Source organism: Lates calcarifer, unplaced genomic scaffold (genome assembly GCF_001640805.2).
Source record: "Lates calcarifer isolate ASB-BC8 unplaced genomic scaffold, TLL_Latcal_v3 _unitig_4671_quiver_767, whole genome shotgun sequence".
NCBI lineage: Eukaryota > Metazoa > Chordata > Actinopteri > Centropomidae > Lates > Lates calcarifer.
In genome coordinates this window covers 75,159-94,027 of record NW_026117041.1, presented here as the reverse complement: position 1 = coordinate 94,027, position 18,869 = coordinate 75,159, and the positions used below count along the sequence as shown (strand labels likewise).

Genomic DNA, 18,869 nt, shown 5'->3' with positions numbered 1-18,869 from the left:
GTAACCGCAAAAACTTGAACCAACTAATTTAACATGCTTAAAAAACGTTTAAATGTAAATAAAACATCCCATCAAGTAGTTTGGCATAATCTTACACGATCACTGTTTCATAGTAAATAAAAGTAAGCTAACAAAATTATTTTGAGTATTAAAATTAGTTTGGGGAAATCGTGTCACCAGCTCAATTTACTGAAATGTCAACATGGTGTAACCACAATTCAAGGAGCCCTTTTGTTAATATTGTTTATCAAATCATGTGACAGGAAGTGTTATTACACAGAAGGACTCCTGACAAGCCTAGCTGCTGCAGGACAAGGTTAGCTGCTCTCTTTTAAAGATGAGATAATTTGACATTTGTAGGGCGTGGTCACATACGCTTGGGTGTACATGTCAAATGGTATGACCTCAGAAAAATATTTAAAATTCATGATATTTGTAAAAATGAGTATTTACTTTAAAAATTATGTTTGAATTGTTCAGATCAAAGACATGTTCTTCCATAGGTGTCTATGATAATTCCTGAGAAATTTGATTTTAAGTTGAAATGTCAAATGGTGTAACCGGGTACACCACTTGACTTCTAGTACAAACCTTTCTGTTAGAGGCCTGTTCTTTTAAATATCAGCAATTTATTATTCTGATTAAAGGTGCAACATGAATAAGTTACTTATGCACGCTAAAACGCCAATAAATTATAAGAGAAATGTTATAAAGATGAAAGTTTACATCTGGGCTTATTCAATAAATTTCTGCTTTATCATAATTAATATAATAGAATCTTCTTTTTCTATCATTAGATGCCTTTTTCAAATTGTAATGTATTTGTAGTTACCCGGAAGGAGAGAGGGAAAGACTAAAAGCACTCCAGTAGCTGAGCTTTCCAAACAAAAGCCGGAGAAGATGTGGAAAAAGTGGAGAGAGTACCAGAGAAACTATAGAAAAAAGAAAAAGGAGCTTGCTGATGTTCTTGACTTAACTCCACAATCTGCAGACATTTCAGTGGATGAGGAAATTCAACATCCAAATAATCCTGAGCCTATGCACAATCACCATTCCAAAAAGCTTTCCACTTTGGTGGCAACTGCAAGCAGGTTACAATCCACACCTGTGTAGTGTATGCAGCCTCATCAACCTTCTTCTATGCCACTCTCTCTAGCTCTACCCGACACGATGAACGTGCTGTATGGACTCACATGGAGCCTGTATTGAGAGATGTCATGGGCAAGTGTAACACACCACCCACAACTCTATACGTTATCAGTGATGGACCAGTGACCCAATACAGAAACAAGAAAAACTTGTCTCCCTCTTTGCCACGTTTATTAGATAATAAACGTGGCAAAGAGGGAGACTGCAACTAACTCAGTTGAGTTAGCAATAATCCACTCAGAGCAACAATCCACTGCCATAATAGTTGTTTGTCTATGTATGTTGGGAATGGACTGGCGATCTGTGTGTCTGCCTCTCACTCAGTGACAGCTGGGATAGGCTCCAGCCTCCCGCGACCCTTAACGGATAAGCGGTATAGATAATGGATGGATGGATGGATGGATAAGTCATCCTAAAGTAATGATAAGTGGCAAATATCTGAGAAACAACTTCAACTGGACGATGAGATAGCTGCCATGATGGGTCTAATGTCACTCCCTTCAGTCAGTCAGTCCCATGGCAGGATAGCACAGTCCATTCACCTGTGACATGTTAATTTTAGTTTAGCCAACTTTCATGAAGCAAACACTAAAGCTGGGCTTTATGAGCATACAAATCCTAGCCAGCTAACTAGCATTTATCCGAGGCTAGCTGAGCTAGCTAGCAGGACAAATACCAAACAAACTTGCTAAAAACTCATCCACCCCATATCACGAACAAATGCCTTACCTTTATCCTTAGGACTGTCTTTCTTCCTCTGTTTTCTTCTTCTTACGTTTTTCTGCCCCACTAGGATAACTTCTTCTTGATGCCGTGCTGCCGTTTGCCATCCATATCCTCACTAATGGGAATGATGGGTACTTATCAATCATTCCCGTCATACCTGTCAGCAGACGTCGCTCACCACGTGACAGTGGAATCCAATGATTCTGACTTAATTATGCCACAAAAACACTAGCCACAGCTTATCCCTGCGACTTATTTTATTCTTATATCCCACATTTATATTAAGCATATAAGGGATAAAGACAGGTAATTTTAATTCTCCTCAGATGAGACTGAACATTCAGCTTTGGGGCCCCCTGGTGGCTAGTAGGGCCCTATGCATTTGCATAGTCCGCATATAGCAAGAAATGGCTCTGCATCCATCAATCCATCCATTTTCTTCTGCTTATCTGGGGTCAGGTCACAGTGGCAGTATGCTAGGCAGGTATTCCTGATGTCCCCCTCCTCAGAAACATCATCCAGCTCCTCCTGGGGACATCTCATCATGCAGGGCCAGATGGGATATGTAATGCCCCTCCCTTTAATTTAATATGCCAATTAGCCCAGAATATTGAATATAATCCTAAAGTACTTCACATCAGCTCAGAGACTCAGGACACTCATCACTACAGAGGCACAAACCAGGATTCATTGGCATGGTATGAAACATACAGAGCACTAAAAAATCTTTATACTGCTTTGAATATTTGTGTCCATTTTATGCTTATATGTCTTTATTTTAGGCATGTTGTTGCAGGTATCTCAGAATTGTTGATCATTTATACATGGAATCTAAATTTTTTATATACAGGATTGATGTGGTTGAAGACAAACTTCTATGTAATGAATCATCAAATGTGCCTGACATAACTGCAGTCACCACTTCATATTTATTATGTATTTTTGTTGGCTCTCTATCAGTTCTTATAATGTGTGGAAACCTACTTGTAATAATCTCCATCATTTACTTCAAACAGCTCCACACTCCTACAAACTATCTTATTCTCTCTCTGGCTGTGGCTGACCTGTTAGTAGGAGTTGTAGTTTTGCCTTTTAGCATGATACTCTCTGTAGGTTCATACTGGCAACTTGAAGATTTACTTTGTAAAGTACGAGGCAGTTTTGATATCTTCCTGTGCACATCTTCTATTTTGAACTTGTGCTTTATTTCTGTAGACAGATATTATGCAGTGTGTCAGCCTCTGAGGTACAGAATTAAAATAAATGTCCGTGTTGTCGTGATCATGATCCTGGTGAGCTGGACTGTTTCTGCTGTAATTGGAATTGGTGTCACAATTTTGGGACCGAAGCAAGGACAGTGTAACAGGAGGTGTGCTTTATTTCAGACAACAAGTTCAACAATTATGGGAGCTGTGTTTTCATTTTACCTCCCAGCTATAATAATGTTCGCCATCTACCTAAAGATTTTGATGGTAGCATGGAGGCAGGCACGAAGCATCCAGAACACAACAAAGACTGGAGCAACTGTCAGTAAGATGGAAAGAAAGGCAACTAAAACTCTGGCTATAGTGATGGGGGGTTTTCTCATTTGTTGGACTCCTTTCTGTCTTTCTATGATCATTCACCCTTTGAGCAATGACACAATACCAGTTCCTGTAATTGAAACATTTAAGTGGCTTGGATGGTCAAATTCAGTGCTCAATCCATGTCTTTATGCTTTCTTTTATAGCTGGTTCAGATCAGCTTTTAGAATGATCATTACCGGGGAAATATTTCACGGTGATTTTTCTAAGTCTAAATTGTTTTGATTCATTATTTGAAGAGCTGACATATCACAAAAGATTAACATCTCTAACATTTATATGTTTTTAACTTAGTGTTGCTCCTCTGCGACAATTTGATGCGTAAATGTCTATAACTATCTGTTGTATATCTCATTGCATATTTCATTTAATGTATTTATTCAACTATTATCATTCTGTAGACACTGCATCTGTATGTTGAATACAGGCGTAGATCGTTCAATTTTTGTCTTTCTAAACATTATGACCCATAACTCATAAGGAATTATTTAATGGCTTACAGTTTGTTTTGGGGTTTTTTAGTGCTTTTTGTTTTTGGATTTGCAAACTGTATTAGGAAATAGAGAGGGGTTTATCACTTTGAATTACGAAATATTGAATGAGACATTTAGCAGCAGGTTATGCATTGTCAAGAAATATATCTTTTAGGTTTCACTGTACAACAATATGTAAAGTAAAATTTGTCATTCTGTGTCTGCTTTAGAAACTACAAGACTAAGAAAAGAAAATGCCATTTTGACCCATGATGAAAAATTGTATTCTGTATCCATAGTGCAGTGTGTGTATCTTCACAAGTCAGAGGACATTCAGCTTGCCCTCGTGAGCACAGCCTTACAGTAATTTAAATAAAACAATATATTCTGTGTATAGTCACAAATTTTAGTCTGGTCATCACAGACTTGTAGCACATCTGGCTTCTGGTGGTCTTATCAAAGCACCCTGTGAACCACATACTGTATTCCCTGAAAAATCCATGAGCATTATTTTTTGCTTGTACAAAAAGGAGGAAAACAAGTCTTACATTATATTCAAGATTAACAACATTTTGATTGATAAATGTAAAATTTAGGGGGACAGGAAGTTTGAAGTTATACAGCCTCTTATTTAATTAATCTTAATAATTACTTTGTGATTACTTGATGAATTACAATTTCTTTGTGAATGTGTACACTACGAATATGTAAGCAAAAGATAAACTGAAATAATACAAACAAGATAGTTGTGTGTGTGTGCTTACTTGCTTTAACATTTGAACAAATAATTAAATTGTCAGAATTAATACAATTTCAGTTACTGAGTCAATGAAAGAGGTTCTGAATGCAAGGAAAGAATGTAAAAATTTAATAAAAGAAATAATGATGACTTATTCACCTGTTTGGTGTAGCAAAAAGAGACATATAATAGTCTGATGCATTAGCCATGAAACAATGGGAGGAGATTGTCTTGTAATCACCATTACATTGGCTTCATGCCTTCTAGCACAATACTTTCTGTAGGCTCATATTGGCAAACTCAAGATATACTCTGTAAGGTATGAGGCAGTTTTGATTTGTTACTGTGCACTTCTTCTATTTTGAACTTGTGCTTATGAGGTACAAAATTAAAAAGGACAAGATAGCAGGGGGTGTGCTTTATTTCAAAATACAAGATCAGCAATTATTGGGACTGTTTTTGGATTTTACCTCCCTGCTATCATAATGTTCACCATCTACCTAAAGATTTTGAATGGAGACAGGCACACAGCATCCAGAACACAACAAAGACTGGAGCAACTGTCAGTAAGATGGAAAGAAAGGCCACAAAAACTCTGGCCATTGTGATGGGGATTTTTCTCATTTGTTGGACACCCTTCTATCAATGTATAACCATACCACACTCGAGCAATTACAGAACACCAGTTCCTGTAATGAGAACATTTTGTTTTACAGCTGGTTCAGATCAGCTTTCAGAATGATCATATCAGGAAAAATATTTCAGGGTGATTTTGCTAAAACAAAGCTGTCTTGACTTAACTCAAGTTAAAGTCAGAAAAACATTTCTGTACTGTATCACAACACAGCATATTTTCTATTTGATTGTTTTGATATTTTATTTTATTTATGTAGTGCTTCTGTTGAATGCTCCATTCAGCCCAAAATGTCAAGTGTTCTGGCTTAAAACATGAATTTCAAAACTCAACCTGTTGTGTGCAAGATGTGTACAGTATGACTTTGCAAGAAAGAATCAGAATTTCTATCAAAACTTATTTAAAGTTATACATACTGTCCATATGTACATGGGTTCAGGGCTCTTGGTCAGTCTAAGTATCAATCATGCCTCTCCATCCTCCACTCTGCCCACTTGATCCAGTATCCAGTATGTGCACACTGTCGCACACTGTAATTTTATGCGCTACATAGTTTTGCTGTGCGCAGAGAAAGCGGGAGCAGTGCGCAATTGTGCAGGTGCGCAGCTTAGAAGGAACATTGCTCTTCACCCACTCTACTCCACTCTATTTGGCCTCCTGTTACTGCTTCCTCTTCCTGAAAATGAATTTCAAGCTTAAGGGTTGCCATTTGGACACAGTGGAGGAGACCCAGCATGCATTGCAGATGGTGCTTACAAAATGGAACTTTCTAGGGAATGTTCCAAGCATGGCAGGAGGCCTGTGAGAGGTATATCACTGTGCAGGGGAACTACTTTGATGCTGACTGGACTGAAACTAGGATTGTAACAGTGTTAATGTTGCAAACTGTCTGGCCTTTGCTTTCACAGTGTAAAGAAATTTGCTCCAACCGTAACTGTGACGGGAGACAGAGGGTGGGAAAAGTGTGAAGAATGATGTTATTTCTCATGTTTGGCTGTAGGTATGAGCAGTCATAGACTATGTATTCATTTATTCATGTGGGACACACATATAAGCAGAGTACAGTATACGCAGTATATTCAGTGACAAATTTTAAAAGTAAAGCCCCTCTCCTCATCATGAAACAGAAAAATGAAAAGATAGAAAATATATAATGCTATATTTAGATATAAAGTCATCATTAAAACACAAATGTCATAAAAATTCCAAGTTATCTTGCTGCATTTGATGTTCATGTGACTACTATTGCTACTTCTAATATCATCCAGTCAGTTTTTTTCTATAATCAAAAGAAACATTAAATATATAAAGTGATTGTGCTCTTATGTTATTGTTTATTACGGACTGTGATGATGATGATTCATTTCACGACCTTGACATTGGGATCTTGTTGAGCATGAAGGTGCTGTGCTCTCATCGTCCCTGCAACTCAATCCAAACTCGTTGAAGATCATCATTGAGGGAGAAGTCATGATGGACAACATTCAAGATCTGCCAAAAGCAATGTGAATTCTGTCTGGACTCACATATGCACTGCATCTTGACTACCCCAAGACTATGAAGCTCACATTTCAGTTCATCCAACAGGTATTGCTCTCATTGGGCCACACTGAGCTAAAGCAAAAGCTACAGACATTGAAAAATCAGCTTGCAATGTAAGGAGATGTTAAGTCTACTGTGAGAAGCCATTCAGTACATCTTCTTTGTTTTTTTTAGCCACACCAGCAAAAACACTTTGATTACTGACCTGTGTGGTAAATCTTTTATTTCCTGTAAAACAAGCCAACAGACACACACACAAACACATACATACACACACACACACACACACACAAACAACACAGGCACATACAACACACACAAACACAAACGACATGGACACACCTACACACATTTCAATAATGTAGGAAGAGCGCTGAAGGATGTGAAAATTAAAATTGAGTGAAGTTTTAGCAGAAAGATCATAGACATAATTGTTTCAGTGATTTGAAATGACTTTTTTCAGATTAATCTTTTTAGGTTGGACATGTTGACGTGATGTTCAGGTAGTCAAGTGTGGACCACCAAAGGGGATCAACACATCCTGAATTAAGTTTGTCATAACAAGTTTGGCTGTTTGGCAGATAAGGCAAACTAAGAGTTGTTTTGAATTGTCTGATGTTAAATTTGTGCTTTTTGGTCTGATTAATTCTTCTGGCACTACCTGAGCAATTTCATGTTGATTGATATCAACGATCAGATATTCTAAGTAGATCTGAACATACTATAGCTGTGTTATGGAAATTCAAACTCAATATTCTTTATTTCTACAAGAGATAAAATGTCTGTTCTCTAATTACACTTGTATTCTGGCAGACCGAAGATTTGGTCATAGAGTGGTTTATAGTTTGTCATACTGCAAGTTTTAGAGGCACTTCTCCAAACAAGTTGGAGTTGATGTTGTTATGCAGTGTTTTTAAAAATAAAATGCATTGGAGCATTTAAATTTTCAAGTTATTTCATGTCATGTCATTTCCATGCAATTTAACTGAAACAATGTTTTATACAATATTGAAAATCAAAAGCTAATTAAATTAGAAGAAAATACAGTAATTGTAATAAATAAGTAGCAATAACTAGTCAGCTAGTTTTATCTTATGATTTTGAGTAGACACTACTAATATATACTTATTATGCCTACTGCATAAAATTACAGTTTTATGTTAACACAACATGACTTAATTAGTTTCAGCTAATGTAAAAACTAAGAGTGTACCGCTTATCCAACAAGGGTCGCAGGCCATATCCAAGCTGTCATTGGGCGAGAGGCAGGATACACACTGGACAGATCACCAGTTCATTGCAGGACCAACACATAGAGACAAACAACCATTCACACTCACATTCACATCTATGGGCAATTTATAAAGTCGCCAATAAACCTAAATTGCATGTCTTTGTACTGTGGGAGGAAGGCAGAGTACCCAGAGAGAACTCACAGAGGCACAGGGGGAACATGCAAACTCCACATAGAAAAGCAATGGATGAACTGGGGCTTGAATCCGGAACCATCTTAGTTGGTGCTAACCACTGCACCACTGTGCTGCCTAAACTTAGATAATACTATCCAAATATGGTTGCAGTCAAGGATGACCTAAGTAGATGAAAGGACACGATACATGTGACATTTATTAGATAAGAACATATGACAAAATTTGAGTGACCAGTAGGGTTTTTACACTCATAGGTTTAGTACATAATTTGGCCTTATTTTGGTAAGTGTGTATGGGGCCATACACACCCTGTTAAACCTGACATCGTCAGAACTTCAGTGTACCACTCTGGCTTTACATTACAGTATGTAAACATAGTATAAACACAATACTGTACCTGAGGTAAAATAGAAAAAAATATATTTTAAGATCTTCTGAAAGGCATATGTGAAGACCTTATAACTTGAAACCAACATTTAAAAAGTAAATGTAAACAAGAGAACTATATGTATTAATAACAGATACAACATGACACTCGTTGGAATTCTGAAAGTTACAATGAAAGTTAGTTTGGGAATGTTTTTAATATCTCCTCAGGAAGGGCTTCAAAAGCCTGGCTCTGACAATGAGGTTTGTTTTAAACAAAACACATGAAAAACTTACACCGATGACCCTCTTAACAGTGTTTCCAGATAAAAAACTACAAATCCCTGCATCCTACAAATATGGTTTATAGGACGTTTTCTAATTTGTTTTTTAAAATTTGATTTCTGCATTCATCTAGACAATAATACAAGACGAGGGATTTCTGATTCTGATTCTGATTCAATGTCCAGGCCACAAATACACTCCTTGATCGTGATGTGAGCGGGATTGCACCATCGGTTGTTAACTAGAACAATAAGCCCCCCTCCTTTATGTTTACTGCTCTTGGGGCAGTCTCTGTTGGCATATACAGTATGGAAGGCCTCAATGGAAATTAATAACAAGACTGAACTTTAATTATCACACTTGTGGTTATCCAGCTATGGAACTCTGGGCAAGAACAAAGCTAGATAAAAGTGCCATGGAACAGAGTTTTTCATTGGAAGATATTTTATAAATGAAAGTCATCACTAATTAAACACATAATGATAAGGTTTCTCCCTTTCCCTCTCTCTTGTACATTGTTGACCATCCTTGCTATTATGTCATTTCAACAGATGCACCACACATCTGATTGGAAAGGAGAGAGTTAGATTCATTCTGTTAATGAGATAGGAAGTGATAAATGATAACTGTAAGTCCAGCAAAGTGCCACACTAACTAAGGTCAGTGTGGACTTACTTCATGGAGGGCAAGGACAAATGAAATCAAATGTTTGAATTGTGTATTAATACTAAACATATTATCTTGTTAATCAGCTAAGAGCTGAAATTTTATCATTACTCATTCACATTACTCATTATTATGTATTCATACAGAATTGCAGGAATTCACAGGCATGGAAATAGACACCAACTTCAACAGCTCTAATGTTTGTGCTCTAGTTTCATTATCTGTTGTAACAGTTGCATTTATATAGGGAAAATATTTAAAATAAGCACAGATTTTTGACATTTTTAATATTATTAATCATGGATGTAAACTGATTTGCAGGAACCCAGAAACATGGCACCAGAAGTCACTGACAACCGCACTGATGAAATACATCCATGTTATCAAATAGATAAGGTCTCTAACACACTGATACACACACGCTCTGCAATATGTGTTTTTTTAAACATTTTCCTTGGGTCATTATCTGTTGTAACAGTTGGTGGAAACCTTCTTGTTATAATCTCCATCATTTACTTCAAACAGCTCCACACTCCTACAAACTATCTTATTCTCTCTCTGGCTGTGGCTGACCTGCTTGTTGGTGTTCTAGTTTTTCCTCTCACCATAGAATTCTCTGAAACCATTTGTCTGTATCATACTGATTTATTTTGCAAAATGCAGGGTAGCTTTGGTATATCATTATCTATATCTTCTATTTTGACCTTGTGTTGTATTTCTATTGACAGATATTATGCAGTGTGTCAGCCTCTGACATACAGAACGAAAATAAATGATAATGTTGTTGTGACCATGATCCTGGTGACCTGGGGTATGTCTGTCATAATTGGACTTTTCTTTATAACTGCAGAAATAGACACAGAAAACTGTGGAGAAACATGTTTTTTTGAGATTGTGATAGTAAACATTATAAGTATGATTTTCATGTTTGGCCTTCCGATGATCATAATGCTCTGTATCTATCTCAAGATTTTCCTTGTTGCACAGAGACAGGCATGCAGCATCCACAACACAACAAAGTCTGGAGCAGCTATCAGTAAGACGGAGAGAAAGGCCACAAAAACTCTGGCTATTGTAATGGGAATTTACTTGGTGTGTTGGTTTCCTTTCTTTCTTTGTTCCTCTATTTATTTTTTCAGTCACTTTAACCCACCACTTCCTTTGGTTGAGTTTCTTAACTGGCTTGCACTGTCAAATTCAACATTCAATCCATTTATTTATGCTTTCTTTTACACTTGGTTCAGATCAGCTTTCAGAATGATCATTTCTGGGAAAATAATTCTAGGTGACTTTACTAACTCAAAGCTATTCTGACTAAACTGTTTGGTGTGCTGAAATATTCTATAGACATGTCTACACTGTACTATACCTGAGGTAAAATATAAAAAATACATATTAAATCCTTTGAAAGCCACACTGTATGTGAAGAGCTGTTTTTAATCAACTTTAAACAAACATTTTGAGAGTGAATGTGAGCAACAGAATTCTATAGAGAGCAGATACAGTATCACATACTCGCAGCTGGAGTTTTCAAAGGTATCCTTTTCCTGCACCTCCATACACCTTTAAGGACCATACCAGTGATTTTGCATGTTAAGCCACATAACTACTGTCTGCTTGAAACTTAGTGCCAGTCATTGCTCAAAGCCTGTAGACATATTTTAGTTTTTGTAATATTTTACAGAATTCAAATTTCAAAATGAAATTATGATATTATATAAAGTGTGTTTTTACACCAAAAGCAGGATTGATTGTACATATTACAAATTTTACACAAAACACATAAAAAACTTGCAATGATGACCCTCTAAACAATGTTTGCAGACAAAAAACTACAAATCCCTGCATCCTACAAATATGGTTTATAGGACGTTTTCTAATTCGCTTTTTAATATTTGATTTCTGCATTCATATAGACAATAACACTAGTAAAGAAGTCCATGTTTTAATTGTTCCATACACATCTATTGTCAGCGGTATAGTTAAAGTTATTTTGGAAATGTTTTTAAGATCCTCTCAGGAGGGGACTGAAAACCCTGGCTCTGACAATGAGGCTTGTTTCACAGAAAAGTGAGTTGCATGTCTTATCTGAGGCTCTGTTTATGGAAGTCACTTAGGCCAGTGCAATTTGGCATCCTTTTGCTGCCGTAAGATGTCAAAGTCTTCATTCTAAATTAAGTCACCCCCAACCACATGTTATCCACTGACTCAACAACTATCCCTGTGTCTTTCCAGAGTCTGTGGAAAGATTGATTGTTTCAGGTTGGTTCAGTATCTGACAAACTGTCTATAGCCATGAAAAATACTTTCTTATCAATCCCAGGTTGTTTATTACTATATGTAAACTTTACTAATTTATCGACTTTTTCACTAAATTCAATGAAGTCAAAATGATAGAGTTTGTCCATTGTAATTTTTCTTGTTATCAATAAGTTTTTCTCCAGCTGATTTCAGGTTAAAAGGAAATGAAATGAAAACAAGCCACAAAGTGACAGGTTGTATGAATAAGAATGCAGCTTTGCAATCTACCTCTTACAGTATGAATCAAGTTTTGCTGTCATCTCAACTTTCTGTGTAATAATATCCAGAGGAAGGAAAAGTCTTCACAATCAAAAAGAACCGAACCTGTTCAACAACAGAGCAGTAAATCCTGCCCCTGCAATGTTCAGTTTGGTCAGGACTATGCAAGAGAGGTGGTGATTGTTACTCTGTAATTTTGTAGGTTTCAGTGGTAGTCTGTGTTATTCTGACACGGTAAGTTATAGTTGTCATAGTTGGTATTTAACTTAACATTTTAGTCACCCGTTTTTTCATCAACGATAATGCATGATTTAGTTACAGCTATTGTTTTTTGACTCTTTTGACTTCAGTTTCATCTTGTCTTGGAAAATAGGTTGTCACAAATTTCATGACAGAAATGAACACTAAATCTTAATGTGTGACAAACTGGTCCCTCTAGAAAAAAAGACAGGGCAAAATCAATGTTGCTGGTTTTACACTTTTCACAGAATTTGACAGCCACCTGTAGTCAGTCTGCGGTCAAACCTTAGTGAACACAACTCCTCCAGAATGAGAGACAAGTCTCACAAGGGACTTAAACAGAAAGCACACATTACAGCCACTGAGCTGAAATGTTGTGCTTTTTGTTTTGAATGTACAAAGCGCCAGTTTGTTTTCAAAGACCAATTGTGAGATCACCCCTCCATTTCATTGCCAATACCAGTAGGAGAGGTTGAGAGAGGTTGGCAGATGCTGTGGACCCATTAAGTGACCTTCCCACCTTTTCATAATAATAATTATATAATAAAGACAAACTTCTCACTCTATAATATAGGTGTCAAAAGGAACATACACCAGACCTGGCACTACCATCTTTAACTAAGATAACCTTTGTTGTGATGCAATGCTATATAAATAAAATTGAACTGACTTGACTAACGTGGTGTGACTGATGTTTTCGTCTGATAATACAATTCATAACAAAACTGAATTTTAATTACCACACTTGTGGTTATCCAGCTATGGAACCCTGGGCAAGAACAAAATCAGATAAAAGTGCCATGGAACAGATACTAATATTTTAATTCAGCAAACTGAAATATTTTCTAAATGAAAGTCATCACTAAACATATTAATGATAAGGTTTCTCCCTTTCCCTCTCTCTCATATACAAATACAGACACACACACACACACACACACACACACACACACACACACACACACACACACAGTACATTGTTGACCATCCTTATTATTATGTCATTTCAACAGATGCACCACACATCTGATTGGAAAGGAGAGTTAGATTCATTCTGTTAATGAGATAGGAAGTGATAAATGATAACTGTAAGTCCAGCAAAGTGCCACACTAACTAAGGTCAGTGTGGACTTACTTCATGGAGGGCAAGGACAAATGAAATCAAATGTTTGAATTGTGTATTAATACTAAACATATTATCTTGTTAATCAGCTAAGAGCTGAAATTTTATCATTACTCATTCACATTACTCATTATTATGTATTCATACAGAACTGCAGGAATTCACAGGCATGGAAATAGACACCAACTTCAACAGCTCTAATGTTTGTGCTCTAGTTTCATTATCTGTTGTAACAGTTGCATTTATATAGGGAAAATATTTAAAATAAGCACAGATTTTTGACATTTTTAATATTATTAATCATGAATGTAAACTGATTTGCAGGAACCAAGAAACATGGCACCAGAAGTCACTGACAACCGCACTGATAAAATACATCCATGTTATCAAATAGATAAGGTCTCTAACACACTGATACACACACGCTCTGCAATATGTGTTTTTTTAAACATTTTCCTTGGGTCATTATCTGTTGTAACAGTTGGTGGAAACCTTCTTGTTATAATCTCCATCATTTACTTCAAACAGCTTCACACTCCTACAAACTATCTTATTCTCTCTCTGGCTGTGGCTGACCTGCTCATGGGTGTTGTAGTCTTTCCTCTCACCATAGAATTCTCTGAAACCATTTGTCTGCATCATACTGATTTATTTTGCAAAATGCAGGGTAGCTTTGGTATATCATTATCTATATCTTCTATTTTGACCTTGTGTTGTATTTCTATTGACAGATATTATGCAGTGTGTCAGCCCCTGATATACAGAACGAAAATAAATGATAATGTTGTTGTGACCATGATCCTGGTGACCTGGGGTATGTCTGTCATAATTGGACTTTTCTTTATAACTGCAGAAATAGACAGAGAAAACTGTGGAGAAACATGTTTTTTTGAGATTGTGATAGTAAACATTATAAGTATGATTTTCATGTTTGGCCTTCCGATGATCATAATGCTCTGTATCTATCTCAAGATTTTCCTTGTTGCACAGAGACAGGCTCGCAGTATCCACAACACAACAAAGTCTGGAGCAGCTATCAGTAAGACGGAGAGAAAGGCCACAAAAACTCTGGCTATTGTAATGGGAATTTACTTGGTGTGTTGGTTTCCTTTCTTTCTTTGTTCCTCTATTTATTTTTTCAGTCACTTTAACCCACCACTTCCTTTGGTTGAGTTTCTTAACTGGCTTGCACTGTCAAATTCAACATTCAATCCATTTATTTATGCTTTCTTTTACACTTGGTTCAGATCAGCTTTCAGAATGATCATTTCTGGGAAAATAATTCTAGGTGACTTTACTAACTCAAAGCTATTCTGACTAAACTGTTTGGTGTGCTGAAATATTCTATAGACATGTCTACACTGTACTATACCTGAGGTAAAATATAAAAAATACATATTAAAATCCTTTGAAAGCCACACTGTATGTGAAGAGCTGTTTTTAATCAACTTTAAACAAACATTTTGAGAGTGAATGTGAGCAACAGAATTCTATAGAGAGCAGAAACAGTATCACATACTCGCAGCTGGAGTTTTCAGAGGTATCCTTTTCCTGCACCTCCATACACCTTTAAGGACCATACCAGTGATTTTGCATGTTAAGCCACATAACTACTGTCTGCTTGAAACTTAGTGCCAGTCATTGCTCAAAGCCTGTAGACATATTTTAGTTTTTGTAATATTTTACAGAATTCAAATTTCAAAATGAAATTATGATATTATATAAAGTGTGTTTTTACACCAAAAGCAGGATTGATTGTACATATTACAAATTTTACACAAAACACATAAAAAACTTGCAATGATGACCCTCTAAACAATGTTTGCAGACAAAAAACTACAAATCCCTGCATCCTACAAATATGGTTTATAGGACGTTTTCTAATTCGCTTTTTAATATTTGATTTCTGCATTCATATAGACAATAACACTAGTAAAGAAGTCCATGTTTTAATTGTTCCATACACATCTATTGTCAGCGGTATAGTTAAAGTTATTTTGGAAATGTTTTTAAGATCCTCTCAGGAGGGGACTGAAAACCCTGGCTCTGACAATGAGGCTTGTTTCACAGAAAAGTGAGTTGCATGTCTTATCTGAGGCTCTGTTTATGGAAGTCACTTAGGCCAGTGCAATTTGGCATCCTTTTGCTGCCGTAAGATGTCAAAGTCTTCATTCTAAATTAAGTCACCCCCAACCACATGTTATCCACTGACTCAACAACTATCCCTGTGTCTTTCCAGAGTCTGTGGAAAGATTGATTGTTTCAGGTTGGTTCAGTATCTGACAAACTGTCTATAGCCATGAAAAATACTTTCTTATCAATCCCAGGTTGTTTATTACTATATGTAAACTTTACTAATTTATCGACTTTTTCACTAAATTCAATGAAGTCAAAATGATAGAGTTTGTCCATTGTAATTTTTCTTGTTATCAATAAGTTTTTCTCCAGCTGATTTCAGGTTAAAAGGAAATGAAATGAAAACAAGCCACAAAGTGACAGGTTGTATGAATAAGAATGCAGCTTTGCAATCTACCTCTTACAGTATGAATCAAGTTTTGCTGTCATCTCAACTTTCTGTGTAATAATATCCAGAGGAAGGAAAAGTCTTCACAATCAAAAAGAACCGAACCTGTTCAACAACAGAGCAGTAAATCCTGCCCCTGCAATGTTCAGTTTGGTCAGGACTATGCAAGAGAGGTGGTGATTGTTACTCTGTAATTTTGTAGGTTTCAGTGGTAGTCTGTGTTATTCTGACACGGTAAGTTATAGTTGTCATAGTTGGTATTTAACTTAACATTTTAGTCACCCGTTTTTTCATCAACGATAATGCATGATTTAGTTACAGCTATTGTTTTTTGACTCTTTTGACTTCAGTTTCATCTTGTCTTGGAAAATAGGTTGTCACAAATTTCATGACAGAAATGAACACTAAATCTTAATGTGTGACAAACTGGTCCCTCTAGAAAAAAAGACAGGGCAAAATCAATGTTGCTGGTTTTACACTTTTCACAGAATTTGACAGCCACCTGTAGTCAGTCTGCAGTCAAACCTTAGTGAACACAACTCCTCCAGAATGAGAGACAAGTCTCACAAGGGACTTAAACAGAAAGCACACATTACAGCCACTGAGCTGAAATGTTGTGCTTTTTGTTTTGAATGTACAAAGCGCCAGTTTGTTTTCAAAGACCAATTGTGAGATCACCCCTCCATTTCATTGCCAATACCAGTAGGAGAGGTTGAGAGAGGTTGGCAGATGCTGTGGACCCATTAAGTGACCTTCCCACCTTTTCATAATAATAATTATATAATAAAGACAAACTTCTCACTCTATAATATAGGTGTCAAAAGGAACATACACCAGACCTGGCACTACCATCTTTAACTAAGATAACCTTTGTTGTGATGCAATGCTATATAAATAAAATTGAACTGACTTGACTAACGTGGTGTGACTGATGTTTTCGTCTGATAATACAATTCATAACAAAACTGAATTTTAATTACCACACTTGTGGTTATCCAGCTATGGAACCCTGGGCAAGAACAAAATCAGATAAAAGTGCCATGGAACAGATACTAATATTTTAATTCAGCAAACTGAAATATTTTCTAAATGAAAGTCATCACTAAACATATTAATGATAAGGTTTCTCCCTTTCCCTCTCTCTCATATACAAATACAGACACACACACACACACACACACACACACACACACACACACACACACACAAAGTACATTGTTGACCATCCTTATTATTATGTCATTTTAACAGATGCACCACACATCTGATTGGAAAGGAAAGTTAGATTCATTCTGTTAATGAGATAGGAAGTGATAAATGATAACTGTAAGTCCAGCAAAGTGCCACACTAACTAAAAATGAAATGAAATGAAATAGAATGTTTGAATTGTGTATTAATACTAAACATATTATCTTGTTAATCAGCTAAGAGCTGAAATTTTATCATTACTCATTCACATTACTCATTATTATGTATTCATACAGAATTGCAGGAATTCACAGGCATGGAAATAGACACCAACTTCAACAGCTCTAATGATCTTATGGTGATACATCCCTGCTATAAAATAGAACTACTAACTAATGTAATTGCAAGCAATCTTTCTGCAATATGTGTATTGTTTCGTGTATTGTATATTAGATGGTGATGATGTGAAGATGATGAAGAGATCTCCGCATTGTCTTGCTTGTATATAGAAGTTTATTACAAAGAAGTTCAGCATCAAATCAAGCACTGCGGTAGCCTGTGAGAGGATCCGAGCCAATATGGATCTCTCTCTCTAACAGCTCTAAACATCAATATATATATAGGGTAGTTGTTTTCATAATCTACGGGGAAACATCCAGTCCTCACTCAATGTCCTCTAACATGTACATCTTTATGTTCATGGCTGTTAACTTAAACATGACCCCATCAAATAGAAATCATGTGAAACTTCTGACATTCCAAGAAAATTAAAACCATATATGAACCTTCAGATACTACATATGTTTTCCTAGTTTCATTATCTGTTGTAATTGTTTGTGGAAACTTTCTTGTAATAATCTCCATCATTTACTTAAAACAGCTCCACACTCCTACAAACTATCTTATTCTCTCTCTGGCTGTGGCTGACCTGCTTGTTGGGATTGTAGTCTTTCCTTTCAGCATGGCATTCTCTCTCAGCTCATGTCTGTATCATGAAGGTTTATTTTGTAAAGTGCGAAGCAGTTGTGATACATCACTGAGCACATGTACTATTCTGAACCTATGTTGTATTTCTGTTGACAGGTATTATGCAGTGTGTCAGCCTCTGACGTATAGAAGTAAAATAAACCATTGTGTTGTTGTGATCATGTTCCTGGTGAGCTGGGGTATTTCTGCTCTAATTGGAATTGGTGTCATAATAGCTGGTTTAAATAATGAAAAATGTGAGGACAGGTGTTTAATTGATGTTCTCATGGCAAACACTATTGGACCTTTTCTCATTTTACCTTCCAGCGATCATAATGTATCTGTATCTACCTCAGGATTTTCCTTGTTGCACAGAGACAGGCTCGCGGCATCCACAACACAAACTGTCAGAGCACAAAGTCTGGAGCAACTGTCAGTAAGATGGAGAGAAAGGCCACTAAAACTCTGACTACTGTTATGGGAGTTTTTCTGATGTGTTGGCTTCCTTTCTTCCTCTGTTTTACCTTTCAGCTTTTGAATCATGTGTCAGTGCCAGCTGCAGTGTTTGAAACTCTTAACTGGGTTGCACTGTCCAATTCAATGTTCAATCCCTTTATTTATGCCTTATTTTACAGCTGGTTCAGATCAGCTTTCAGAATGATCATTACAGGAAAAATATTTCAGGGTGATTTTTCTAACACAAAACTGTCCTGA

At 36.4% G+C, this 18,869-nt stretch overlaps 3 protein-coding genes and 1 pseudogene across 3 annotated transcripts; all 4 read left to right on the top strand.

Moving 5' to 3' along the window:
* The first annotated feature begins 2,348 nt into the window (after positions 1-2,348).
* On the top strand, positions 2,349-3,683 carry LOC108901808 (trace amine-associated receptor 1-like). The gene is made up of 4 exons (XM_051068498.1): positions 2,349-2,359; positions 2,658-2,671; positions 2,836-3,018; positions 3,091-3,683. The coding sequence occupies exons 1-4, from the start codon at positions 2,349-2,351 to the stop codon at positions 3,681-3,683; spliced, it is 801 nt and encodes a 266-aa protein (XP_050924455.1).
* Positions 3,684-5,045: 1,362 nt separating this feature from the next.
* On the top strand, positions 5,046-10,907 carry LOC108901807 (trace amine-associated receptor 1-like). Its single transcript, XM_018703444.2, has 3 exons — positions 5,046-5,050; positions 5,107-5,236; positions 9,915-10,907. The coding sequence occupies exons 1-3, from the start codon at positions 5,046-5,048 to the stop codon at positions 10,905-10,907; spliced, it is 1,128 nt and encodes a 375-aa protein (XP_018558960.2).
* A 2,905-nt stretch (positions 10,908-13,812) lies between these two features.
* Positions 13,813-14,793, top strand: LOC108901806 (trace amine-associated receptor 1-like). The gene has a single exon (XM_018703443.2). It carries the CDS (start codon positions 13,813-13,815, stop codon positions 14,791-14,793), a length of 981 nt encoding a protein of 326 aa, XP_018558959.2.
* A 1,077-nt stretch (positions 14,794-15,870) lies between these two features.
* Positions 15,871-18,869, top strand: LOC108901805 (trace amine-associated receptor 1-like; annotated as a pseudogene).

What these genes read in the sequence shown, in the direction of transcription:
- LOC108901808 (XM_051068498.1), top strand. An exon ending in GCAACTTGAAGATTTACTTT is followed by an intron (nt 3,019 to 3,090) that starts GTAAAGTACGAG and finishes TTATTTCTGTAG; the next exon opens with ACAGATATTATGCAGTGTGT.
- LOC108901806 (XM_018703443.2), top strand. Translation starts at nt 13,813, where the DNA reads ATGGCACCAGAAGTCACTGACAACCGCACTGATAAAATACATCCATGT.
- LOC108901807 (XM_018703444.2), top strand. An exon ending in AAAGACTGGAGCAACTGTCA is followed by an intron (nt 5,237 to 9,914) that starts GTAAGATGGAAA and finishes ACTGATTTGCAG; the next exon opens with GAACCCAGAAACATGGCACC.